Source organism: Nanorana parkeri, unplaced genomic scaffold (genome assembly GCF_000935625.1).
Source record: "Nanorana parkeri isolate BGI_ZX_2015 unplaced genomic scaffold, ASM93562v1 scaffold1314, whole genome shotgun sequence".
Classification (NCBI taxonomy): Eukaryota; Metazoa; Chordata; class Amphibia; order Anura; family Dicroglossidae; genus Nanorana; species Nanorana parkeri.
In genome coordinates, this window is record NW_017307582.1 from 270,743 (window position 1) to 294,805 (window position 24,063).

General features: G+C 39.2%; 1 protein-coding gene across 1 annotated transcript in view; it reads right to left on the bottom strand.

Moving 5' to 3' along the window:
• Positions 1-24,063, bottom strand: part of LOC108797633 (thrombospondin type-1 domain-containing protein 4-like) — a gene marked incomplete at its 3' end in the record, with an annotated part of 438,368 nt that overhangs the window by 270,180 nt on the left and 144,125 nt on the right. Inside the window, exon 4 of the mRNA XM_018569261.1 lies at positions 19,993-20,129. Within this exon, the coding sequence (XP_018424763.1) occupies positions 19,993-20,129 (137 nt within the window). The remainder of the gene's footprint in view (positions 1-19,992; positions 20,130-24,063) is intronic.

Sequence of the window (24,063 nt, forward strand, 5' to 3'; positions counted from 1 at the left end):
TATATATATATATATATATATATATATTCAAAATATATACTGTCCATATTTTTTTAAATGGTGAATATAGGTTAAAAGAAATGTACTTAAACAAATGTATTGACTTTATCGCATCAATAGAAAGTGTTTTTGTTACTGAATTTCTAGTCTCGAAGTAAGGCAATAAGACTTTTAATAGTAAAGAGTGCCATCATGTGGCTAATCAGAGCAGTTGCCTTAGAATGCTAACACATTTGTGAAGATAAACCAAAATGATATATAATAATGTAAAGTGACTGACAAATCAATGCTTAAATACCTCAATAATAGCATAGCTTTATAGTACTAACACACACTGATGGCACATATTATATACTACACAGCTTTCATGGACAAGCCACACTTTCAGCTAATGAAACTTACCGATCAGAAAAAATGACCAGTTTTTTTCTTGGATGGTTGTTAGATAAGGAAATTAAAAGGTTTGTCCACTTAAAACTGAAGTTTTAGTTTTGACAGATGCTAGAAAGTTAAATTACATAATAGTTTCTTATACAGTTTATCTATCAGGTTTATCTATTGGCAAGAGCTCTGCACTTGGTTTCCCGGGTCCACATACATGTTGTGGCCATGATGTGGGTTCCCATTCTACCTGTTATTTTGTTCCATGTATTTTATGTTTAGGAGAATGCAAAAGAATGTGCTGGAACACAACAAGCTGGAGGGAAACATCCAAGGAACATTAAGCTTATCTTTAAAATGACAACAATGAAATGTTTAGTAATAACAATCTACAAATACTTTGAGATAATTGCTGGCTTTTTATTCTTTGTATACCTTATTTTTATTTTCCTCTCCATTCTTCTCACAATGGCTATTTTTACTAAGGGAAAATTAATTCGTCTCCCTTTACTTCCTGGAACTCTGGCACATGTGAGTAGGACATGTGACCATGCACATTATCTCAGGTGGGAAAAAAATTTTCCCCTGAGATCTTGCAAGATTTGGCAGTTTACAGATGAGATTTCCTAGGAATGCACTGTGATGTAACCTTCCCAGGATGCATCACTCATGGCATGGGGTACATTTCAAATGTCTAAGATGACCAGGAAGTGGAAAAACAGTATTTGTAAGTAAAAGCAACAATTTTTTTTAAACTAATGAATGTAAGATGATTTGATATCAGAATGCAGAGCTGCATGGTGATGTGATTTTTAGTCAAAGGGGGTTAAGGTCCACTTTCCACAGGTAAAGAGGACCAGAGTTTGATAATATGGAAGAGAGATCTGATGTTGAGGATGACTTCATCCACTAGGCTCCCCTGTACCTAATATGTGGATTGACTGACCCTTTAATGTTTCTCCTGTGAAAGATTTACTTGAACCGTGTGAGTTGTGAGGGTTCATGACAGTCTTGATTACGGTAGAATCTAGATCAAAAAACCTCTGTGCTCCCTTCACCATTGACCATTTCCTTGGATGAATTATCTTTGAAAGATTGTCCAAAAAGCATAAACAATGCCAAAAAATAGTTTAAAAACTTTGAAAACTAAGCAGCTCTACATATTGTGTGTACAATGTATGAGTGTTTAATTAAAGTTGGAAAAATAGACTTGTGATAGGTTTATCTGTCTGACAGAAACCTAATGAAAGATTACAACTCTGTAAATTAATTTTTCTGACGGCATTCAACTATAAAACTATAAAAGATTATTTGTGATAATGATCCTTCATTTCTTCAGGTGTCATGACTATAGTCATGACTATGACTATACATGTAATGAACATGATGAAGAAATAATGGGATAAAGATAAGAATAGTATTTTGTTAAAAACAAACATATATTTTGCATAATAAACAGGAATTTATTATATATAGCATGCTGTTGTTTGACATCTGAGATGTTATTATTGATGAGTGACTTATGTTTGTAATTTTGTTGCTGTCTTATAATTGTTGATTATGTGTTTAGCTGAAGAAATGAGATCTTGAGGAATGCTGAATTAAGTTTTACTTGCTTAGGAGAACGTTACATGTATGTATGTATACGGCATTGTAAAGGAAACAGATATAGATAGGAAAACTTCCTATGTATCATAGATAAGCATGCATATAGAAAACTAACAGTGCACCACAGCGCCATCTACAGCTCAAACATATCAGTATATGCTGTTGTATTTCCAACAATAATCTAGGATTTCAATCCTTATTTTTAAAGATCCTATGGGTGGTTTAAATCAAACTGTCTCTTTGGTGTGAGTCATTAACATGACCTGAAGAATAACACAGATACTGTCCAAATGCATCAAGCCATCAATCTTTATCTGTTTTAGGTTTATTAGATCTCTTCACCTCTTGGGCCTCTTAGTGCGTTACTGTAACACCATACGTGTTACCTTAACGCACATGCATTTTATGTGAGTTGCACATGCATTGTGTTGAGAAGACTATTTATTTTTAATGGGCCACAAAGCATCAAAGATTGGGGTTCTATTCAAAACTAATGGCTACGCATGGCACTGCATTGTGATACATGTGTTGCCATGCAAATTCCAGAATGCATTGTAAAACATTTAAAATGAAAACTACATATTGTTATTGAAGCAATACAAATACTACAGCATACAACCAAAAAGTGACAATTACTTTGATTGTTATGCAAAACAAAGTATTAAAAAGCTGTTTTAATCTGAAAATTGTTGTATGTCTTACTCTGCGTAGCTGATCAATGAATGTACAGAAACTTGCTTCTTCATTGAGAATGACCCCCAATATTTGCACAACTTTTACTCAGGGACTTTATATTAAAGTGTGTTCATTATACTTTCCGCATATGTTCCTCCTGGATATGCACGATGTAACCTGTCTCTGTGTGATTGTATTTTGTTGTACAAATATTTTTATTGAAAAAGATATAGTTGTAGATTACATCCAAAGAAAGGACATATAGGTTCAGATGGTAAAACATTAAAACGGATCTAAAGCAAGAGGAAGACCTTGGTAGGTCATGTACGGGGTATCAAGTGGAAAATAAATAATAAATAAAAAACTGACATAGACATAAAATCAGAATACAGTCAGATTATCTCAAGACCTGAAGTAGTGTCACCAGTGTCCCGCTGCTGACACATACAGGAAAAGAGGAAAGGGCTCCAGACTACATACTGTGCAGGCGATCCATGGCATGGGCTTCAAGCTTCAGAGAAAACCACAAGAGTCTAAGAAAGAGTTAGGAAAGGAAAAAAGAAAAAAAACAAACAAAGGAAAGACAGGCTACAAGGGAATCAAGAGGGACCGCAGCACTCCGAGACAGCAAATTCTGGTCAGAGGGCCAGTAGAGTACGATCTAGATCCATTGGGCGGATATGGTCCAGCAAGGGAGACCATGTTTTCTGAAAAGAGGAATAGGAATCGTGTAAGATAGCCGTGAGCTTCTCATGTACCATGATACCCATGACTCGTTGCTTAACTTCCGAGACATTCAATGTTGGCTGCTTCCAAGCTTTGGCAATAGTCTGTCTGGTCGCCAAAAAGATAAAAGTTACCAAATTCCTATCCCTCTTAGAAAGGCGTGTGATTGTGAACAAAGGATTTGTTGAAGATTGATCTGAGTACATTATAGACCCTGATCCACAACATCTGCACCTTCGGGCACTGCCACCAGATATGAAACAGAGTACCCCTGGCTTTGCAGCCCCGGAAGCAGCGGGCGATACTGCAGGCGCAAACTTTGATGTCTTATCAGGGCTGTATGATTGTATTTTGTATCTACTATTAAATAAAGGCATAACATTAAAAATAAGCAGTACATGAATGGATTACAAATTTACACTGATGCATTTGCACTTGTGTCTCCCTGTATGTGTCAGTTAATAATAGGCCCCGATCATTCAGATGCATTGGCATCTGTTTTTTAATAGATGCAAACACAAGGACATCTGAAAATTAATGGGTGGTAATGGGACCAATTCACACTAATGTGTTGATCTCTGCTGTCCTAAAAAAAAGTAGTCCAGGCTCTATTTTTTTTAGTGCAACACAATGTATCACAATGCATGTCAATGCAATGACAAGGGCATCAAACCCAAGACACAACCAAAACTTTATATAGCTTAGTGTTAAAATGCAACAACAAAAAACAAAAAGGACCCCAAAAAAGCAACGCAACACAGCTTAATGTACTATGTCAGGGGTAGGCAACCTTGGCTCTCCAGCTGTGCTGACACTACAAATCTCATAAGGCATTGCAAGCCACAGACATGACTCCCAGAGGCAGAAGCATGATGGGATTTGTAGTTTCAGCACAGCTGGAGAGCCAATGTTGCCTGCGCCTGTACTATGTCAATGCAAGTGAATAGACCTGAGTCATGTCCAACACACACATTTCAGTGTGAATGCACCCTTTGTCCGGGTGACCATTGTCTCCAGGACAGAACATGATGAGAAATACAAAATGTTTGAGTTGTCACAGAAGGAGACGGTGAAAGTTTGTCTTCCAATGGGGGAAACTTGGTGTGGTAACAACTGTCAAAGTGGGGATATTCCATTACTTTAAAAAGATATTCTTTTACTTATTGCTGTGTCTCTATAACAGGAAGGAAAAGGAAATATCTCTAATGGGATTTAAGACTGACACGGGTCATAACCAATTCATAATTTATTCAAAACTAAAAAGAAAGACAGGACCGTAAATGACACAATGTAATGGTCAATCTATAGCTATCAGCGTGGACTACTAAAGGCGAAGTTTACCTTTAAATCCATATTTCATGTTACACTCATATTCAAGTTGTAATGTGAAACATGGTGAAATCACAACGCTCATCCCCCCGCCACCACCACCACTTACCTGAATATTGGGTGCTTTCTCCCCTCAGACTGCTGTTGGTTTTTAAAAATGGCACGGCTTCACACAGCTCCACCCATACAGCCACATTATCAATTTCTTTGACATGCTCTGTGAAAGGAGAATCTACAAGTGCCATCAGCCACAACAGCAGAGGTGCTTGTAGTTCACAATGGAATACAAGTGTGGAGACGTCACTGTATATGTAAATCACTCATTTTTCCTTCTGTCCATGCTACTAAACATCTGTTCCAGAGGGAGAATCTGCAGGAGTAAGGGCATTGCACGTGCAATCCACTGAGTAGCAATGCCATACTGGCTCCAATGAAAACAATAGTAAATGCGCCTTTTTTTCTTTTATGAATATGTGTGCATTGATTAATTTCTAAAAAGTGGACTTTGCCTTTAAGACTAGCCATACATGTGTAGATTCTTTTGTTCAGCTCTGTGGGCTGAACGAGAGAAATCAATCACTTCCCTTATTTATAATTAACAGCATGGATGAATGAATTTCCCCCGATGGCTACTTTATACAGACAGCCAGCACCCGAATACCCAAACACTGACTGAGGGCTCATTCACACCATATGCGTTTAAACTGTGCTGGCAGGTGGGCACAGTTTACACTTCAAAACTTTTGTTTGAGCACACCGCAGTAAGGTAAGGTGCGGTACAACAATATCACACTATAGAAAAAAATAAAAAATAAAGTCACCGGCACGCCAAATGATCAAGTCAATAAGTTTATTGACCCAAGTGATAACACCTCTAGCAACGTTTCGGAAAACTCCCTGTTTGCCTTAGGAAGGGGCCGCATGGTCCCGAAACGTTGCTAGAGGTGTTACACTTGAGTCAATAAACTTATTGACTTGATCATTTGGAGTGCCGGTGACTTTATTATTTTTTTGTACGTTTTGACGGAGGCATCCGTTGTTGCTGCTGCACCTGCCCTGATACATTGGGCATTCTCCGGTGGGATGGGATATAAGGACTTTTGATATCGCACTATAGTGTGCCTTAACAAAATGCCACTTGTGACATTTTAATAAAGTTCTAACAAAACAAAAAAAGAAATTGTGCAATGCAGCTCGATTGAGCCCATTGACACTGTCCAGATACGCGCATACCAGCAGCCGTGTGGTTGAGCACAGCTGCTGCCGTGAACAAATCATAAATTTGTTTGGATGCAGTTGCTGTTGAGCAAAAAATTCATCCCCCCGTCTCCTTCGATTTTTCAAGCCACTGTTGTGGAGGCGGGTGGTGCTGCCAGGGCCAACTGAAAATCAGGATTTCGATTCACTAAAGGTTTTACTGCACAGATCAGATTAAGTTACACCTTGAAAATGTTATCTTTTATTGCCAGATTGTGTGTGTAAAAGTCTATTCACAGGTTTTCATTTCTTAAAATGAAAAATGTTTAGTCTGATGAGTATAAATCTGTTCTAAGGAGCCGGACAATATAGAGGATTAGTAATTCATAATAAAGGCTTGCGATGATTAAAGAAGAACTTTGAGCAGACATTTTATTAACCCTTGCAGTGGGGGCTACCCCACTGAAAGAATGAACTGCTCCTTTTTTCCTAGGGTAAAAAAAAAAAAACAATGGTATACTCACCTGAACCGCGGAGGTGGTCCACTCTTAGACCGGTCCCTGCAGCGTCTCTCCCCCTTTGCTGCAGTGGTCTAAGGTCCCTGAGTCATCAAGTTCTATACACAGTATATAGGATGTGAAGACACCAAGTGACATACCATCACTGCAGCAGGGGAAGAGAGAGGCTGGAGGGAGCGGTGTGACACCTGCTGGCCAGCTCAGAGGATCAGGTGAATATACCGGTTATTTTTCACCCTAGGCAAAAAGAAACACTTAACCCTTGCAGTGCGCGGGTAGCCAGTTAAATACATTTTTCCTGGAGTTCTCCTTTAAGTAACTATTTCACACAAAAACAACACACGCTGGCAGTATTTGTAGAAGTGACTACTGTGATGAAAAAAACATATCAGGATGCAATAATGAACGCATTTGAAATAACGCCATTATCTTAGTAAATTGACCCTATGACGTGGTGGAAAAGGTCATAAATAAAGCCACGGTGATTGTTTTATTGTTCAACACAATTTTTTGTTACTGTTGCTATTCTTAGAAGCTGATTGATAGTGTATCATAAGTGTTGAAAATTAATCCATTTGTTTGTTCTTAGGCTATAGAAATTGATTTACATTTTAAAACAGAATAAAGCCATCAGTTGTGTGTGACAGCAAGATTTAGAGAATGAAGAATGTGGGCCGATGCAGGACTGCTGAGAAAGAAATGATGCTAAACTGCTCAGGATTATATGGGGAGACTTAGAAATCATAGAGGAATATACGCAATGTGAAGCTAACTGTCTCTTTATCTTGCTCATGCAGATACACTAATGCCGGCAGAATTCGTTATATTCCCAGTGCAGGATCTCCAGACTTCATGAGCATATTTATTTACTCTGATTTAATTGGTTGCTGATTTTACTTCTCAACATAGTTCAACATTTTAATGCAACATCTCAAATGGTACTATGTTAATTACTGCTGACCTCATCTCATATCTCACCCCCCTCCCACTCTTACACTGTGAAGACCTAAACTAATATTACTCCTAGTATCATATACGTATGCAAAATATGCGCTAGTGACACTGAAGGTCACCTTCTCACTAACCATTTGCAGTGGGTGCTGCCCCCGCACTGCAAGGGTTAAGTGCTGGTTTTTGTCTAGGGTCAAAAATAACAAAGTTATATTAACACGAACCTCAGAGCCTTCCTGCTGTGACATCACTCCCTGCAGCCTTTCTCTTCCTCTGCTGCAGCGATGATGTGTCCCACAGCGTACTCATGTCTATATGTATACAACGTGATGACTCAGGTAACCTAGACCGCTGCAGTGGAGGAGGAGAAAGACCCCCAGGGACTGGTCTAATAGCAAGCGGACTCTGAGAATCAGCTGAATATATATTTTTTTATTTTTGACCCTAAGCAAAACTTTGTCTTAATTCTTGCAGTGTGGGGGTAGCCAGTAATAACATTTTTACCCAGAGTTTAGCTTTAAAGCAGAAGAAATGAAGTTGTAATTATTTTTATTTCTATACATATTAAAGGTAAACTCAGGCTTGTATTTACTTATTTATTTATGTATTTATAAAAGATCATTAGATGTATTTTACATTTAATCAGTATAAATACATGAATTTGATTTTACTTCAACCTACTGTAATCACCTGTACAGAATGCCCTAGCCCGAGGTAAATAATTATAAATATTGCAACAAAAGCTTTATTGGTCTATTATATATATTTTTATTTTTTTTAACTCAAGCTTTGCATTAAACTTTAGACAAAATTATGTATTAGGCACTTTGTACATATTTGTATCAACCGCCTTATGAGCTACATTATAGCATTTAAAAAAAAAACATTTTTGGATTGAAAAAGTAAGGATCATATATACTGTATTACTATGAGCAGCTGAGGAAAAAATAGCAGTGGACACCACTCTTTTCTTCCTTCACCTCCTGCACTGCGGTGACCTCTAGTGGCATCCAGTATGTCTGCATTTAACCGCAGCCCACTGTACTGTGTAAACAGGCACATAGGGGGCGTGGCCAGGCGCATGGAGCGGTAAGACGTGCTTTAGCTCGTCTCCCGCTCACAGGGCACTACACATAGAAAGCAATTGTATTCTATGTGTCCTAATGATGGCTGGCGTTGGTCCAGTGCCGAAAAATGCCAGTCACCTACATGTAGCCATGCGGGCAGAGTATATACATATTTGTTTTTTTTTTAAGATAAATGGTGTTCTGGTTTCCACTATGTATCATCCCCAGATTATGGTCCAGTATTGGCTTCCAGAGAGATTAAAGCATAACTAACCATTGAGTAGGCGAGTCACTTCACAGTTATTGACCTACCTCACTCTAGTAATGCCTGCCCACCACTGTCTGCTGCAAGCAGTGCCAAATACATTTATATTATATACCAAAAATATGCTAATGCTTTATCTGCTGGGGTAATGCCACACCACATAAAAAATCTAGCGCAATGATTTAATCTTTGTTACCATCAGTTCGTACATTCTGGCCCAAGGTACTGAATGTACCGATGCAGCTAACTGACCAATAAAGGTAATTTAGCAAAACACATTTCTCCCCTATATTATTGTCCTCTGAACATCTTTCTAAGGACTGTGACAACAGACTGAATTAATTGCAAGGGCAAACGACATGCAGTTAACCTATGATAGCTGCTTTTGTATTCCCATTGACTTATAAGAAGGGAAAAGTATTTCAGAAATCAAGCAAAAGCCCATCGACCCAGGACCTAAAGGTCCTAAAGGTGTATTTGGGTTAAAAGAATGGTGTTTGTGGGAACAATAGTAATATAAAATTAGTACATTTGGTGAATTTCATGCAGCGAGCTGGATCACAGAGTAAACTAGATGAACTGTCAGTGGAGCAGATTTTAAGCATTTCGATCATTTCTAGCTTCCACGGACCACACATTTTTCTATACAGTTATTTGTATATAGGAATTCTTCCTATGGACAAAAGGTACAAATGTTACAAGTTTTGGAATGTTATAATAAACCAAGAACCACATGGAAACCACAGGAGAACTGATGTCAGAACCACAAGACAAATAAGCTTTTACAAGGGAGTGGTTAATGAAGAAGATTGAAATACTTTAATAACACAAGCCTGTCTGTGGAAATATTATTCAGAATTAAGTATGTGTTTATGTTGAAAGAATATCTCAGATAGTAGATGGCCAATCAAAACAATGTCTGCTCTTCTTCCAACTGTGGTTTGGATTTTCAAAGCTGTTCTTCTGATTGGATGAAACATTATATATTTCTGGTCAGTACGGACATGTAAATTACTGAAAGGACAGAAAATCAGCCAAAGCCATCATCGTTAGATGGTGATTGCTTTGTTGCTTTGTGAGTGGTGTAGTAATCAAGCTAGGGTGCTACATCATCTCTTAAAAACAAACACTGTATAGTAAAATCATGCCACATAACCGCAATTTAAAAGCCAATCCTATACCCACCTCCCTGATTTGATCTCAATACTCAATACACAGTTAGTGCAGTTTAAGATCAAAAGTTATTCTTGTCCTATGACTGGGTTCTTTATGTATAAAGGTGGACTGTGTAATTTGTGTAATTCGACTGACTAAATAGACACTTTGTAGGAAAAAAGATTCTTACAAAATGAAAAGGTAACTTGATCTATAAAGAAGAAGGCACATATGTGTGTCCCCACACCCAATCATTTGCTGCACAAATGTAAAAATACCAATATAGATGCCACTATGCCAGCATAGAATTTATAACCGTAATTGTTCCAATTATTCACTCTGCTCTTTACAGTAACAATTATAAAGTGCCTCTTACAGCATAGAGTCTCATTGCAAAAAATGTAAGAAGAGAATCTGCTTTGTCCATAACCACCAATCAGAATATAGTTATAACAAGAATAAAATAACCAGAAAAATACATAGCATTATCTTCTGTAATTTGCATAAATTTGTGCCTACCTCTGACTAGAAAATACAATATCAACTACCAGATATTTATCCACTTACTGTACTATACTTTACCCTTTACCATCCCACTCCCCCAAGGCTGTATCTTTATTGTCATTAAAGATATCCCATTGTATCAGACTCTGAACCTGGAACAATGTTGAAGTGTATTTCCATTTTTGCAGTAAAATTTGAGAAAACTCCACTATGTGTTATGCTATGCGTTCCTATTCACACAGCATACCTAAAAAATTTAGAAATTAAACAAAAAATATTTCTTATCTTTCTAGCTTTCTTTGGTGCATGATTAAACATAGGCCGCTATAGGCAAGCTTCCACTGCTTTAAATAGATGACAATGTGTAGATTATGGGACAGACATTTTTAATAAAAGTGCATTAACATACAATGTCTTGAGATCATCAACCCTTTGTTAGGGAAAACATTCTTGCACAACTAGTTTACAAATGATAATGGAGATATGCCAGCACAGTATAGACTGGGTTAATTAAGGCAAAGCCAATTGCCCAGCTCCCTCATAAACAGGAAGAACTAAGTAGGCTCTTTTAGCCCTGGAGTTTTCAGGAAAGAGCACTGGCGGAACTACCAGGGTCGCAGCGGTCGGATGTAATGTTTTGCCACCTGGGAGGTGCCGGGAAAGGAAGAAGAGGGCCTGGCCCCAGTAGTCGCTGAGGTACCAACAATATCTGTGAAAAATATCTTTGGTCTCTTGCCCAGGCACTGACGTTTGTCATACGTCGCTGGCAGCAGGCCCCTTTAAACAGAGTCCCAGCGGTAGCTCTGTTTACAGGTGTAAAGCTGACTGTCCGCTTTACACTGGAAGTAATTCTGTTGGTTATGCCAGCAACAGCAACCATTTACAACATTTAGTTATTGAAAAAAAGGTATCAAAATCATGCCTTTTTTATGGGGGGGGGCCTCTTCATGGTTTCTTGAACCTGGGCCCTGAGGTTTCTAGCTACGGCAAAGAGCATCTAAAAAAGGTAAGCCACAATACTGAAATCTCTTTTTTTAAAGTTATGCTATGTGAGAAATGTGCAAAGTAGATATTGTGCCAATTTGGCTGCAAAAGTACAAATAAGTTTTAAGACTTACTCTGGCATTGGGCATCCCAGGCTACACTGAAAGAGATGTGGAAAGAGGGATATACAGAGTTACGTTCTAATTTCTGTAACAGGTTCACTGTAACTGCTTGCTAATGGAGTAAGTTACAGACCAAAATGGCAGCACAGTGGAATAGTGGTTAGCCCTACTGCCTTACAGCACTGGTGGTCCACAGTTTGAATCTCGCTCAGGACACTATCTTCATATATTCAAGAAGTTTGCATTTTTTCCTTGTGCTGTGTGTGGGTTTTCACCGAGTAATCCAGATTCCTCCCACACTCCAAAGACATGCTGGCAAGTTATTTAGCTCCTGTCTAAATTAACCCTAGTATGCATGTGAAATAAGGACTTTAGATTGTAAGCTCCTTGAGGGCAGGGACTGGTGTGAATGTTCACTATGTAAAGGGCTGAATAAATTGATGGAGCTTTATAAATACCTGTGATAAAATAAAATGTTATGTCAAGCAATAAAGGTTTCTGCCTTTTGCAACAACAAGGTGTTACATTATAAAAAACACTCCCATGGTAGTAGCATTAGGACTTTCAAAACAGTAAATAGTTGGGGGGCATTCGATTCCATTCTAATGGTATACACTAGGATAGCGATACAAGAGCCATGGCAGTCAGGATGCGGAGACAGCAATCTATGTGGTTGACTTTCTGTGTTAAAATTCAGGTATTACAATGAATGAGATTAACTTTGAAGCAGAATAAGAATTAGAGCTGAAAAAATCATATTAAAAGAAGAGAAAGTAAATGCCTTTTATCATGCTGAGCTGGTGACACACAATGGAGACAATGTTATATTATAAGCTGACAATTTACATAGTAAAACTTTCTTCTGATTTGGAAAGTAGATTTATCATAGAATGGTAAAAGTTACAGCTAGAGCCAAAAGTCAATCACAGTGTATAACTGCTGTCACATAAAACTTTTAGAATGAATATTAGTTGTACAAATACTTGTACCTATATCATACTTCTATATTTTTATATCTGCACTTACATAAAAACTCCAAACAGATATATCAAAAGGTGAAAAGAATAGGCGTTATAGAGCTGTTAGCATAATAGAGATACAATTGCATGTTATAATTTTTCATAAAGATTTCCAATGCGCTGTTGTAAAAGTCTGTTTTAATGAGAACATGTTATGCTTTCATTGTACAGTATGCGGCAGGCTACATTCATTCCAGTTCTTTGTATAGGTTTAGGTAACACAGTAAGTTTATAGTTATAAGCAGCTTGCATTCACCTGTCAGTTTCACAATATAAAATACCACCTAAAGCTTTGTTTTGTGACAGCACATATCTCCTTGCCTTTCTGTCTTCCATTCCAATGTAAAGTAATGATGCACTAAAATAAGAAGCAGTGCCTGTTTTTCATTATTTTCCATCAACAAAAATAAAATAAAGTACACTTAACATAAGTTAAAATAAATGAGATGAAACACTTCAACAATGATCACCAGGGGTCAGCAAAGGCTACAATATGTAGGCAACCAAAAAAAGCTTACAGTGCAAATGTGTTAGATTTAGCAGGCATACAGGGTACTAATTAAGTGTTTATGTGGTGTGTGACAACAAACATGTCAAACTTTAAAATTGCGTGCGCCTGCAAAATCGCAATAAAATACCGTACCCAAAATTGACCATTGGCTACGCTTTAATAGCTTATACTGCTCATAAGTATAGAGTTAATAGTGATTTTTATGGCCCTAAAATTATTACCCTCGCTCTGAATTTCACGATGATATGTAACAAGTGTGGCGCAATGGGCACAATCGCCATTTTCACAAGTAGGCACACCCGCCGCATGTTTGTGTGTGTATGTGGGGGCAGGGGACTTTGAAAAAAAATTGTGTGGTTTTTGTTGTTTGACTTTACATATATGTTTGGTAATTTAAATTTTTGTTTTTTATTTAACTTTATTGCTATCACATAGGGAGCTAAGAAGCTCCCTTTGTGATAGCCAACTTACACAGACAGGTCCCCTTTATGGAGACATCAGGGGTCTAAGGGTCTACCCCTAATGTCACCTTGGAACCCCCAAAGCAGCTGATGAAGCAGAGATCTGCTTCACCAGCTTCTCTCCAGGTACAGAAGCTGGAGAATGACAGCTAAATACTGAAGTGATATAATATACATGACTTCCTGCATTCGGGGACCGGAGAGGAGATCAGAGGGAGATCGTGTGCCGATCTTCCTTTGATCTCCTGTGACAGATCAGCAATGTCGGTCCCAGCACAGCGGATCTCGGGACCTGCAATGGCAGTGACAGCAGCGGCTGTGGGAGGGGAGGGGGGAAACTGCACCTAATACAAGTGATCGGGCATCTCTAGAGTGGTGTAAATAGCCATCCAAGAAGCTCCCAGTCAGCCGTTTAAAGGAGAACTATGGGGTTAGGGCTTTTCCCCATAGTTCTCCTTAGGGTAACGGGAGGACACAAACTAAGAGAAGAGGTCGCGGCCATCTTGCTTCATTGAAGACGCGATGGAGGTCCTGTGTGCAGCGGATTCGGGTCCCTGAAGATGGCAGACGTGGCACAGGTACTCGTTTTATGTATCAGAGTATTTGCACGAATACGAGTACTCATGCAAATACTCGTATCGGTGCATCCCTAATACATATATATATATATATACACACATACACAGTATATACAAAGAGCAGAGTGGCTGCTCTTTTAAAAGAGGAGTTGAAAATCTTCGCTCAGAAAATTGTGTGAACATTCACTTTAATTATCTAATGAGAAGCATCTGCACAATTAGAAAGAATGAAGAGCATACAAAAAAGGGGTAGGGTATACAAAACGTGCAAGGATGCCATATTCAGGCAGATTATCATCTAGGGATTAAAGGAGAACTATGAGGTGAGTGCTTTTCACTCACCTCATAGTTCTAGCCGACCTGTGACAATGAGACTGTCACAGGTCGGCTCAGTAGATCGGGAGGTGAGCGAACACATACCGGGTTTGCTCGCCTTTCGATCCGGTCGCGGCTCTCTGCCGTGACAGGGGGAGGGGCTGGATTCCCCTCTCCCCGCTCCGATCTGCCAGCGCTGACTGGCGGAACGGACAGGGGAGGGGGCGGGTACAGCTGGCTCTGCCTCTAAATAGGCAGAGCCAGCTGTCACTCACGCAGCTGGGCGGATCCCGTCATCTAAGTCGTGATCCGCTCCGGCTGCGGCATTTCAGTATACTGAGCTTAGGGTAACGGGAGGACGCTAGTTTGTGTCCTCCCGTTAACCTAAGGAGAACTATGGGGAAAAACACTGACCCCATAGTTCTCCTTTAAATTATTAAAAATGTCCAACAGCAGAATGATTACATTTTGAGTTTCAAGGTTTAATTCTATATTGGGTAGCTTCAGATACTGTGACAGATGAACCATAAAATGAACAACCTGACCAAGTGCTGCAGAATTCCGACCAAAATGCAATCACCCGTTTTATGTATACTTTACCCCACACACCACCTTTCTGTTCTGTATTGGGTTAAAGCAGAACCCTGGGCTACCCCCGCACTGCAAGGGTTAAGTGTTCGTTTTTGCCTAGGGTCAAAAATTACAAAGTTATACTCAGCAGATCTTCTGAACCAGCCAGCTGTGACAGCACTCCCTCCAGCCTGTCTCCTCCTCCGCTGCAACTAAGGTATGACCCCGCATGTGCTCACATCCTATCGAATCCTATAGAATGTGATGACTCAGGAACCTTGGACCACTGGAGCCGAGGGGGAGAGAGGCTCGAAAGATCTGGTGAGTATAACTTTGTTATTTTTGACCCTGGACAAAAACGAGCACTTAATCCTTGCAGTGTGGGGGTAGCTCCACTGCAAGGGTTAATAACATTTTTACCCAGGTTGTTCTCTAATGCATGTATGTTGTGTTATCAACAAACCGGAATGGACAAAAAACAGCACCTGTGCCTTTTTTATCTGATACAGCACACCATAAAGCATGGCAGTGCATTACTACATTACAGTGCAGTTGAAAATGAATGGCACAGTAACATACATTGCCATGTGTTACTGCATTGCATAGGTGTGAAGGGGCCTTTATTCTCATGATTCATATAGTTCAAGTCTTCTCTTTCCTAGACCCTCTGTGACCTCATGTGCAAAGATAATATTAAAGATTAAAAAATACATTTTTACATTGATTTTTTTTTTTAGTTAGCTACATATGAAATAGTGCATATAAATATTTCATACTTGCTTTTACAGCCAGCGAGTAAAGCTCTGAGCATCTATTCATTTGTTTACTGGGTTACCTTAAACGTTTTGATGAAAGGCCGAAGCTCAAACTACACTCACAGCAGAATGAGTCAGATGAGTGACTTACCCCCTTCCCATTCTGCTTCCTGCCCGCTGTGTTTAGATGGATCATACTGAGATGCAGTTAGAGAATTAGAAAGCTGCTCGGTTCTACTAATAGTGTGTCAGTAATGACTGTGGTTAGAGTTACTTTTGATATTGGTATGGGTGAAGGCATGCTGATATAATATATAAAGTGGTCCTTTAACTAAAAATCACATCAGCATTCAGCTATGCATGCTGATATAATATCATATTACATTAATTAGTTAAACAAACATGTTTTTAATCTACTTACACATAGAGTTTTTCCACTTCCTGATCCACTTTGGCACAAATGAGGTAATGTGCCCAAGCATTGCATCCTGGGAAGGTAACATCTGCAGTGCATTGCTGGAAAATCTCACCTGTAACCTCACGAGAGCTCAGGGAAAGGCATTTTCCACCCCTGAGATGATGTGCATGGTCACATATCCTAGTCACAAGTGCCGGAGTACCAAGGAGTAAAGGGAGATAGATTAATCTGCCCTTAGTAAAAATGGGTAAAGAATGGGGAAGAAAAGATAAATAAGGTATGCAAAGAATACAAAGCCGGCAATTATCTAGAAGTATGTGTTTGTAGATTGTCATTACTAAACATTTCTTAAAGGAGAACTATGAGGTGAGTGCTTTTCACTCACCTCATAGTTCTAGCCGACCTGTGACAATGAGACTGTCACAGGTCGGCTCAGTAGATCGGGAAGTGAGCAAACACATACCGGCGTTCGCTCACTTCTCGATCCTGTCACGGCTCTCTGCCGTGACAGGGGAGGGGATGGATTCCCCCCTCCCTGCTCCAAACCGCCAGCGCTGACTGGTGGAACGGATGGGGGAGAGGGCGGTACAGCTGGCTCTGCCTCTAGATAGGCAGAGCCAGCTGTCACTCACACAGCTGGGCGGATCTCGACATCGATGTCGGGATCCGCTCCGGCTGCGGCGTCTCAGAAGAAGCTGTATACTGTATACTCGCGGTATACTGCGGCGTCAGTATACCGCGAGCTACTCACCGTTTGTGTCCTTCCGTTACCCTAAGGAGAACTATGGGGAAAAGCCCTAACCCCATAGTTCTCCTTTAAACGGCTGACTGGGAGCTTCTTGAATGGCTATTTACACCACTCTAGAGATGCCCGATCACTTGTGTGTTTGTTGTTATGTTGAAGATCTGGGTAAAGTTCCTCTTTAACAGAGCTTGTAGACCTGTATTATATGATCACAGAGACCTATATCTTCATGTCCCATAACATATACATTCTCTTACTGTATTTCCATTATTTACATAGGTAATCCAGATGCTACACCACATGGTTATTTTTAACTTCCATTCTCTCAGCTCCTGACACAGACTTTCAAATAATGACTGTGATGACGGACAGCCACCAGTCTAACAAATTAATTATGGCAGATTGTGGATATGCAAAGTAGACTACATAACACATTTACTTTATGAGGAGAATTAAACGGAAAGCCGAGCATGTGCCAGCGATTTCTGTTACTGTTATTTGCCGAAATATTTACAACAACTACAACTTCTTTGTGGAAACAGCTCAGGCTGATTCTAATCACCGGCAAGGAAGGTGAAAGACTTCTTCACATAGTGTACTGTTTTAGAGTAAGCAGGAACCTTTAAGAACCAATGAAGCCTAAAATACCCAGCAACTTCAAGTTAAAAATAACTATTGGCATTCACAAATATTCACAAACATTCAACAAAGGTTCTACTTAAAATACATTTAAGGATTTTTACATTTCAAAGAATACATAACCAAACTAAATTGGACTATTTTATATCTGCTTTAAGCAAAGAAGTAACTTTATACAATGCAATGGAGTTTTTTTTCTTTGGTTAAGTGAGGATTTTGTGCAGTTGCTATTTGAAAGAAAGAACCTATACCAAACAGAGCGTGCCGGAAAACAACTCATCTTGAAAATACACAGAGGAGAATTTCTCAAAACTAGAGCAGACAAAATCTGGAGCAGTTGCCCATGAAGAGAGAAGCCGATTGGTTGCTATGCACATCTGCTCCAGATTGTGTCTGCTCCAGTTTTGAGAAATTCCCCTCACAGTGCGTAATATGCTGAGCTTTTGGGTCTCCATCCCCTTGCATCTCTAAGGAAACATTCTGGCTTACTTACAAACTTCAGTGTGAGCCTGCTATGAGCAATTACTTTCACACATGAGAGTTGGTGTGTTTCGTAGCTTGCATGTATTTTGCACATTTGTATGCACATGTTCAAGCCTTTTCTAGATTGAGAGTTCTTGTTTTAGCCAATGGAAAGCTAGTTACTAGGAGGAGGAAACAGTTGTTAGTTACGAAATCTATGTTTTAAGGCCTTTTTCAGGCACTTCCATTGAAGTCTTTTGGGGCCCAAAATGCACGATCATGCCACAAAGAAGTTTATGTACTTTTTCTGAGCATTAAAGTGGTAGCACATCACTTAGATATGAACAGGCACAAAAGAATAACATAGAAATCTGACTATCAAGCCCTGAAGTGCTTCTGGAAAAGCATTTGGAACTGCTCAGGTGTCAGTAAAGTCACTGTCAGTAGTTAAGGGCTCTACCACCCTTGAACCATCTGGAGCTCTTGCTAAAGTCAGGTGAATTATATAGCATGAAGTGGGACTATAGCTCTCAGGCACAAGGGAACAAATAAAGATAACCAAGTTAAAGTGATATTAAACTTTAAAGATTTTTAAGCTATTTCAAATGGTGATGACATCACTTACAAGGGATGTAAATGGTCCACTGAGTACTGGTCTTGATATCCTGTTTTATGGTGGCTTCCTTTTTTCCTATGAAACCAACCTTGTGTGTGCAAGTAAGCTGTGTAAGTCTCCACAAAAACACAGACACAGCAAAGCAAGACACGTCCCTGCTACCAGATCCCTGCTCCTCCCTTTCTCTTCCCCAACCTAGTAGATTAATGGCTGATGAAGTCTGTTCTGTCTTCTGTGATCTTGTACCGGACAGGGAGTTCAGGGATGTGAAACTAAGAGAGTTGGAGCCAGCTGTTTGGAAACATGATGACTATAAGAGTTGGGCAAAATAAAAATAAAAAATCTTGCTAGGTAATGTATATTTGTTTGATGTGAACGCATTATAGAAAAAGATTTGAGAGTTTGAAACTACTTTAAATTATGTTTGTCAGACACTCTTTATATATGCATGCAAAAACAGCATGAAAACACAAGAATACACAAGTACAGCCAGTTTTTTATATCACAAGATCTCCAACTCTAAAATAAATATTGTGACCAGACTATGTTGACAATACAAGATTTCTATTGATTTGCACAAAAACTGATAAGAAATAATACAGAAGGGCCCATGAAATGTCTTGCCTAGCTGCTGCCTGGGATCAACAACCAACTGACTATAAACATGTCACCATCATGATCAGCAACAAAAGCTGCGGGCAGCATACTTTTTAACCAGGCTTTTACTAATCTGTCATCACCTCTTGCATATGTGTCAGAAATGAGTTGGGCTGCATTCACAAGGGTGCTTATGCAGCGTTCGGGGATTTGTACATGGTGCGATTACCTGTGGTTCAGGATAGATGAGTGTCCTTGGACGCAGGATGAATGCATTCATGGACAATCATCTAGCCCGAACCACAAGTAATTGTACCATGTACGATTACAAGCAGACTGCCACTGACATATGCGGCTTATGTCACCTTGTCATTATCTTGACAGGGTGACACAGGCCACATCTGAACAGGCACACCTGGAATCCCTGCCCACAAGGATATGTAGGTTCTTGCCACAGGAATCCCTGGACACAACCTAAAGCCCCTGTGTGAATGGGGCCTTAGATGCATGTAAATATTCAATGTAAAATTAGGTTGCTCAAACAGCTAGCTAAAGTCATCTACTGATATTTATATCCGCAGGTAAGAAATATGATCAAAGAATTAGTAAAAATCAAAATATATAAATGTCACTCTCATTTGATAACTTCATCTAAACCCGCTGCAAATCTAAACACCAACACGTCAACATTAATAGACAGTAATAGGCATTAATTTACAAGCAACAAAAAAATGAATATTAAGCACTGCAGAGAGAAATGTACATGTCCAAACCTTAATAATGAATATGCTTTGCATGGTCAAAATAGGCAATTATTTGCTTACCTTGCACTGACCGGCTATGCATACAGCGGTTCCATTCAGGTCACATGGTGTTCCATCAATTACTTTTTCAGCTTGCCTGACGTAGAACCTGTAGCCCATTGCCCTGCATGTCAGCTCACACTTTAGCTCCAATTTCCCTGAAAAACAAACACTTTTTTTGACACATTACTGTTGCATTTTTGTCAGAGCACTCAGCCCTGCTTCCTATATTCAATGCTGTCATAAACATGGTCACTACTTCTGCTATGACATTAACTCCCTCTTTACACAAATTGGCATTCTGCTGCTGTCATGTCACTGACCTAACAAGTACAAGAGTCAATTACATAGAGTTTATACAAACTAGCATAGAGAAGGGGTTAATGTAGGAACAGTGTGGCTATACAATGACCATATGGCTTACACAGGACAGCAAAGTAATTTGTCATTGAGTTCTCCATTTGGTAGCTCTCCTTGTAGAACCTTAGCAAGTACACTTACTGCACCCCCATGGAAGCAAAAGTAAGACAAATATCTCTGTGCTGTTTACAACGCCTCAAAATGCTCAAAAAGCATAATTATACCAGGGTATATGAGAAAGAGCTGTTTTTTAATGGTAATGCAGTTGAAATCCCAATACAGTGGAGCTGGGTCTCCATCAAACAGGAGTATGCACGAACATGGAAACCTTCAATTTTCCCAACTTTCTATTTTAAAATGAGATATCGTTAAAGGAAACCTGGCACATAATAAACTGCAGTTCTTGTTGTGGCTGCATTAATTTTCACCTCTCAAACCTTTTTTATTTCCCTTTATTTTCACCTGGTGATCCTGCCAATAGCACACTTCCTGTCCTAGGGTGGCAATGCTCACTCACTATACTGAATCTATAGAGGAGCAGCCACAACTAAAATAATCTCTCTTAGCTTGAGCCCTGCAACTCGGTCACTCACTTTCTGCTGGATTATCTCATTTAAATAGTTCCCTGTACTCGGTCATACACTCACTGGCCTCTTTATTAGGTGCACCTTGCTGGTACAGGGTTGCACCCCCTTTTGTCTTTAGAAACTGCCTTAATTCTTCATGGCGTAGATTCAACAAGGTGCTGGAAACATTTCTTAGAGAGATGGTTCATACTGACATCATGCAGATGCTGCAAATTTATCAGCTACTCATCCATAATGCGAATCTCCTGTTCCATCACATCCCAAAGGTGCTTTATTGGATTGAGATCTGGTGACTGTGGGGGCCATTTGAGAACAGTGAACTTTTTATTATGTTCAAGAAACCAGATTGAGATGATTTTAGCTTTGCGACATGGTGCGTTATCCTGTTGGAAGTAGCCATCAGAAGATGAGCACACTGTGGTCATAAAGGGATGGACATGGTCAGCTCCTAAACAGACCTGCTGTAGCCCATCTGCTTCAAGGTGCCACATGTTGTGCAATTAGAGATGCTCTTCTGCATATCTTGGTTGTAATGATTATTTGAGTTACTGTTGCCTTTCTATCAGCTTGAATTAGTCTTTTCCATTCTCCTGTGACCTCTGGCATCAACAAGGCATTTTTGTACAGAGAACGACTGCTCACTGTATGTTTTCTCTTTTTCAGACCATTCTCTGTACACCATAGAGATGGTTGTGCCTAAAAATCCCAGTAGATCAGCAATTTCTAAAATACTTGTATGGCACCGACAACCATGCCACGTTCAATATCACTTAAATCACCTTTCTTCCCCATTCTGATGCTCGATTTGAACTTCAGCAGATCGTCTTAACCATGTCTACATGCCTAAATGCATTGAGTTTCTGCCATGTGATTAGCTGATATTTGCGTTAACAGGCAGATGAACATGTGTACCTAATTAAGTGGCCAGTGAGTCTATATTATGTATTAAACTGGCTCTACATACATTTGGGAAACGATGCATGTATGGAAAAAAAACTATTTTTTTTTTATATATCAGATTTGGGTATATTTTACAGAAACAATTTTCACAAACACATGCTCAGAAGACTTGAAAAAGGAACAGGACAGAATTGTTTGTAAAAAGGAAATGAAATGATTAATTCCCTCTGATAAATGAATTATTATAACTGTGTTCAATTTTTTTTTATCTCCCAATAAATTCTCATGCAGAAATATAATGCAGGTGTGGAAACATTACCACTTACAATAAAATGGTTATTTAACCACTGAAAGCGTTTATTGCTCTTTAATCTGTTACCATTACTTTATCTCCACCTCAACAGACACCTCATTGAAACCTAATGACCACAAGTGAGAAGCAAGCATCATTTTAAAGAGAGGAAACCATGGTGAACATTTTTCAGAATCAATAGTTACATATAAAATAGAACAAAACTGATCATATAAGATGCATGCAGTAATTTCAACTAACATATTTGATAGAATCTTCAGGGAATTAAACACAGCATTGGCAATCATAAAAAACGAAGCACATAATGCACAGTACTGATAATACAGTGGATGCAGTTTTTTAGTAAAGTGACCATAACACGTGCTGTCTACTAGTACCCTAAACAAAAGACAAAAATAATATTGTGCATGCAGTAAGTGCAGTTATGCAATATCACCACTAGATGTCACTATGATACATAATAACTACTGTGCAAGCCAGGTATAATAAAGAAGAATGTTTGCTGCTACTTTAAGTGTGTACACAATATAATAGCCAAGTACACACACAATAATAGCTATACATAGCACTGCATTATATTAGACCTTTTTAAAACTGTTTGCACTAATCAAGAATAAGGTGTGCTTCTACATCTTTAACCAGTTGACATCCGCGGTGTTAAACCCCCTTCCAAAAAATTGCCGTCTGGAGACGGCAACCCGCAGATGTAGCAGTGCCGTCCGTCCGTTTTTTTACTACGGGCGGACGGCAAGAGGTTAAAGTGTATCTACAGTCAAAACTTTTTTTTAGATAGAATGGGGAAAGGTTAGAACCCCTATCAGGTTTTAATCCTATCTTGGGCTCTATAGAGAGTTTTTACAACTTTCTGTTCTAGGGACAAGGTTTTACCATACATGAACTAAGGGAAAATCTGCAACAGGGTAACAGACAATACAAAGATGACAGACGTTCTAGCTTTCCCCTATTTAACTTTTTTTTTAAGTTTTGGATAGAGTGGGGAAGGATTAGTAACTCCTGTCAGGTTTTCACTTCCAGTCTGATAAAAAAAAAGGTTTTCCCCAGGACAGGAAGTAAGGAAAATCTCTCTAACAAGAACACAGACATACTGTATGTATGTTATACTGTAGATACACTGTAAGTGAGTTTCCCCATGTTAGCAACATGTCTGGTTTTATTTATTCACATTGGTAATGATGATCTTTAATTTTCTTTTGCCATAGCAATTGTTTGGTCCAGGTAATATTATTGCACATTACACTGTATCACTTTTTTACTAAGAAGGTGTTTCCAGTTTTAGGGTATATAGGTGTTTTTACCTATACTTAGAATCTGTCAATAAGAGTGCTTGGAGATCTATACTGGACTTTCAGAATTAAACATGTGTGGGCTTGCACATTACCACTGCAATAATGCACTAATCACCCTATGTTTTAATCCGATTGTACAATCTCCTTTAGATTCAGCAAATGTGATATATTGCAATGGTGTACCTGGATGAAATACAGTGTATGTAGTAGAGGTATGAGCCACTGTTTACAATTCAGAGATAATGTGTTGCAGAGAGGTATAAAGCCCTTTTTTTTAAAAAAGGTATGAGGGATTTTGTCTATCAGTGAGGTATAAGACACAGTGTGTAATAGAGGGGTATGAGGCACTGGGTACATTGGTGGTTAGTAGGGGGTTGAGTGCGTAAATTAATAGTATGTGGGCAATGAGGGGATTCACTGGTGATTAGATGGCTGGAGGGGTACATTGATGGTCATTGGAGGCTGAGGGGGTATGTTAGTGATACATGGGGCTGAGGGGGTTCATTGGTGATCAGTTGGGGTTATAGGGGTACAATGATGGTCAGTGGGTGCTGGAGGGGTACACTGAACATCAGTGAGGCCAGAGGAGCACACGGGAGGTCAGTGGAAGCTATGGGGGTACATT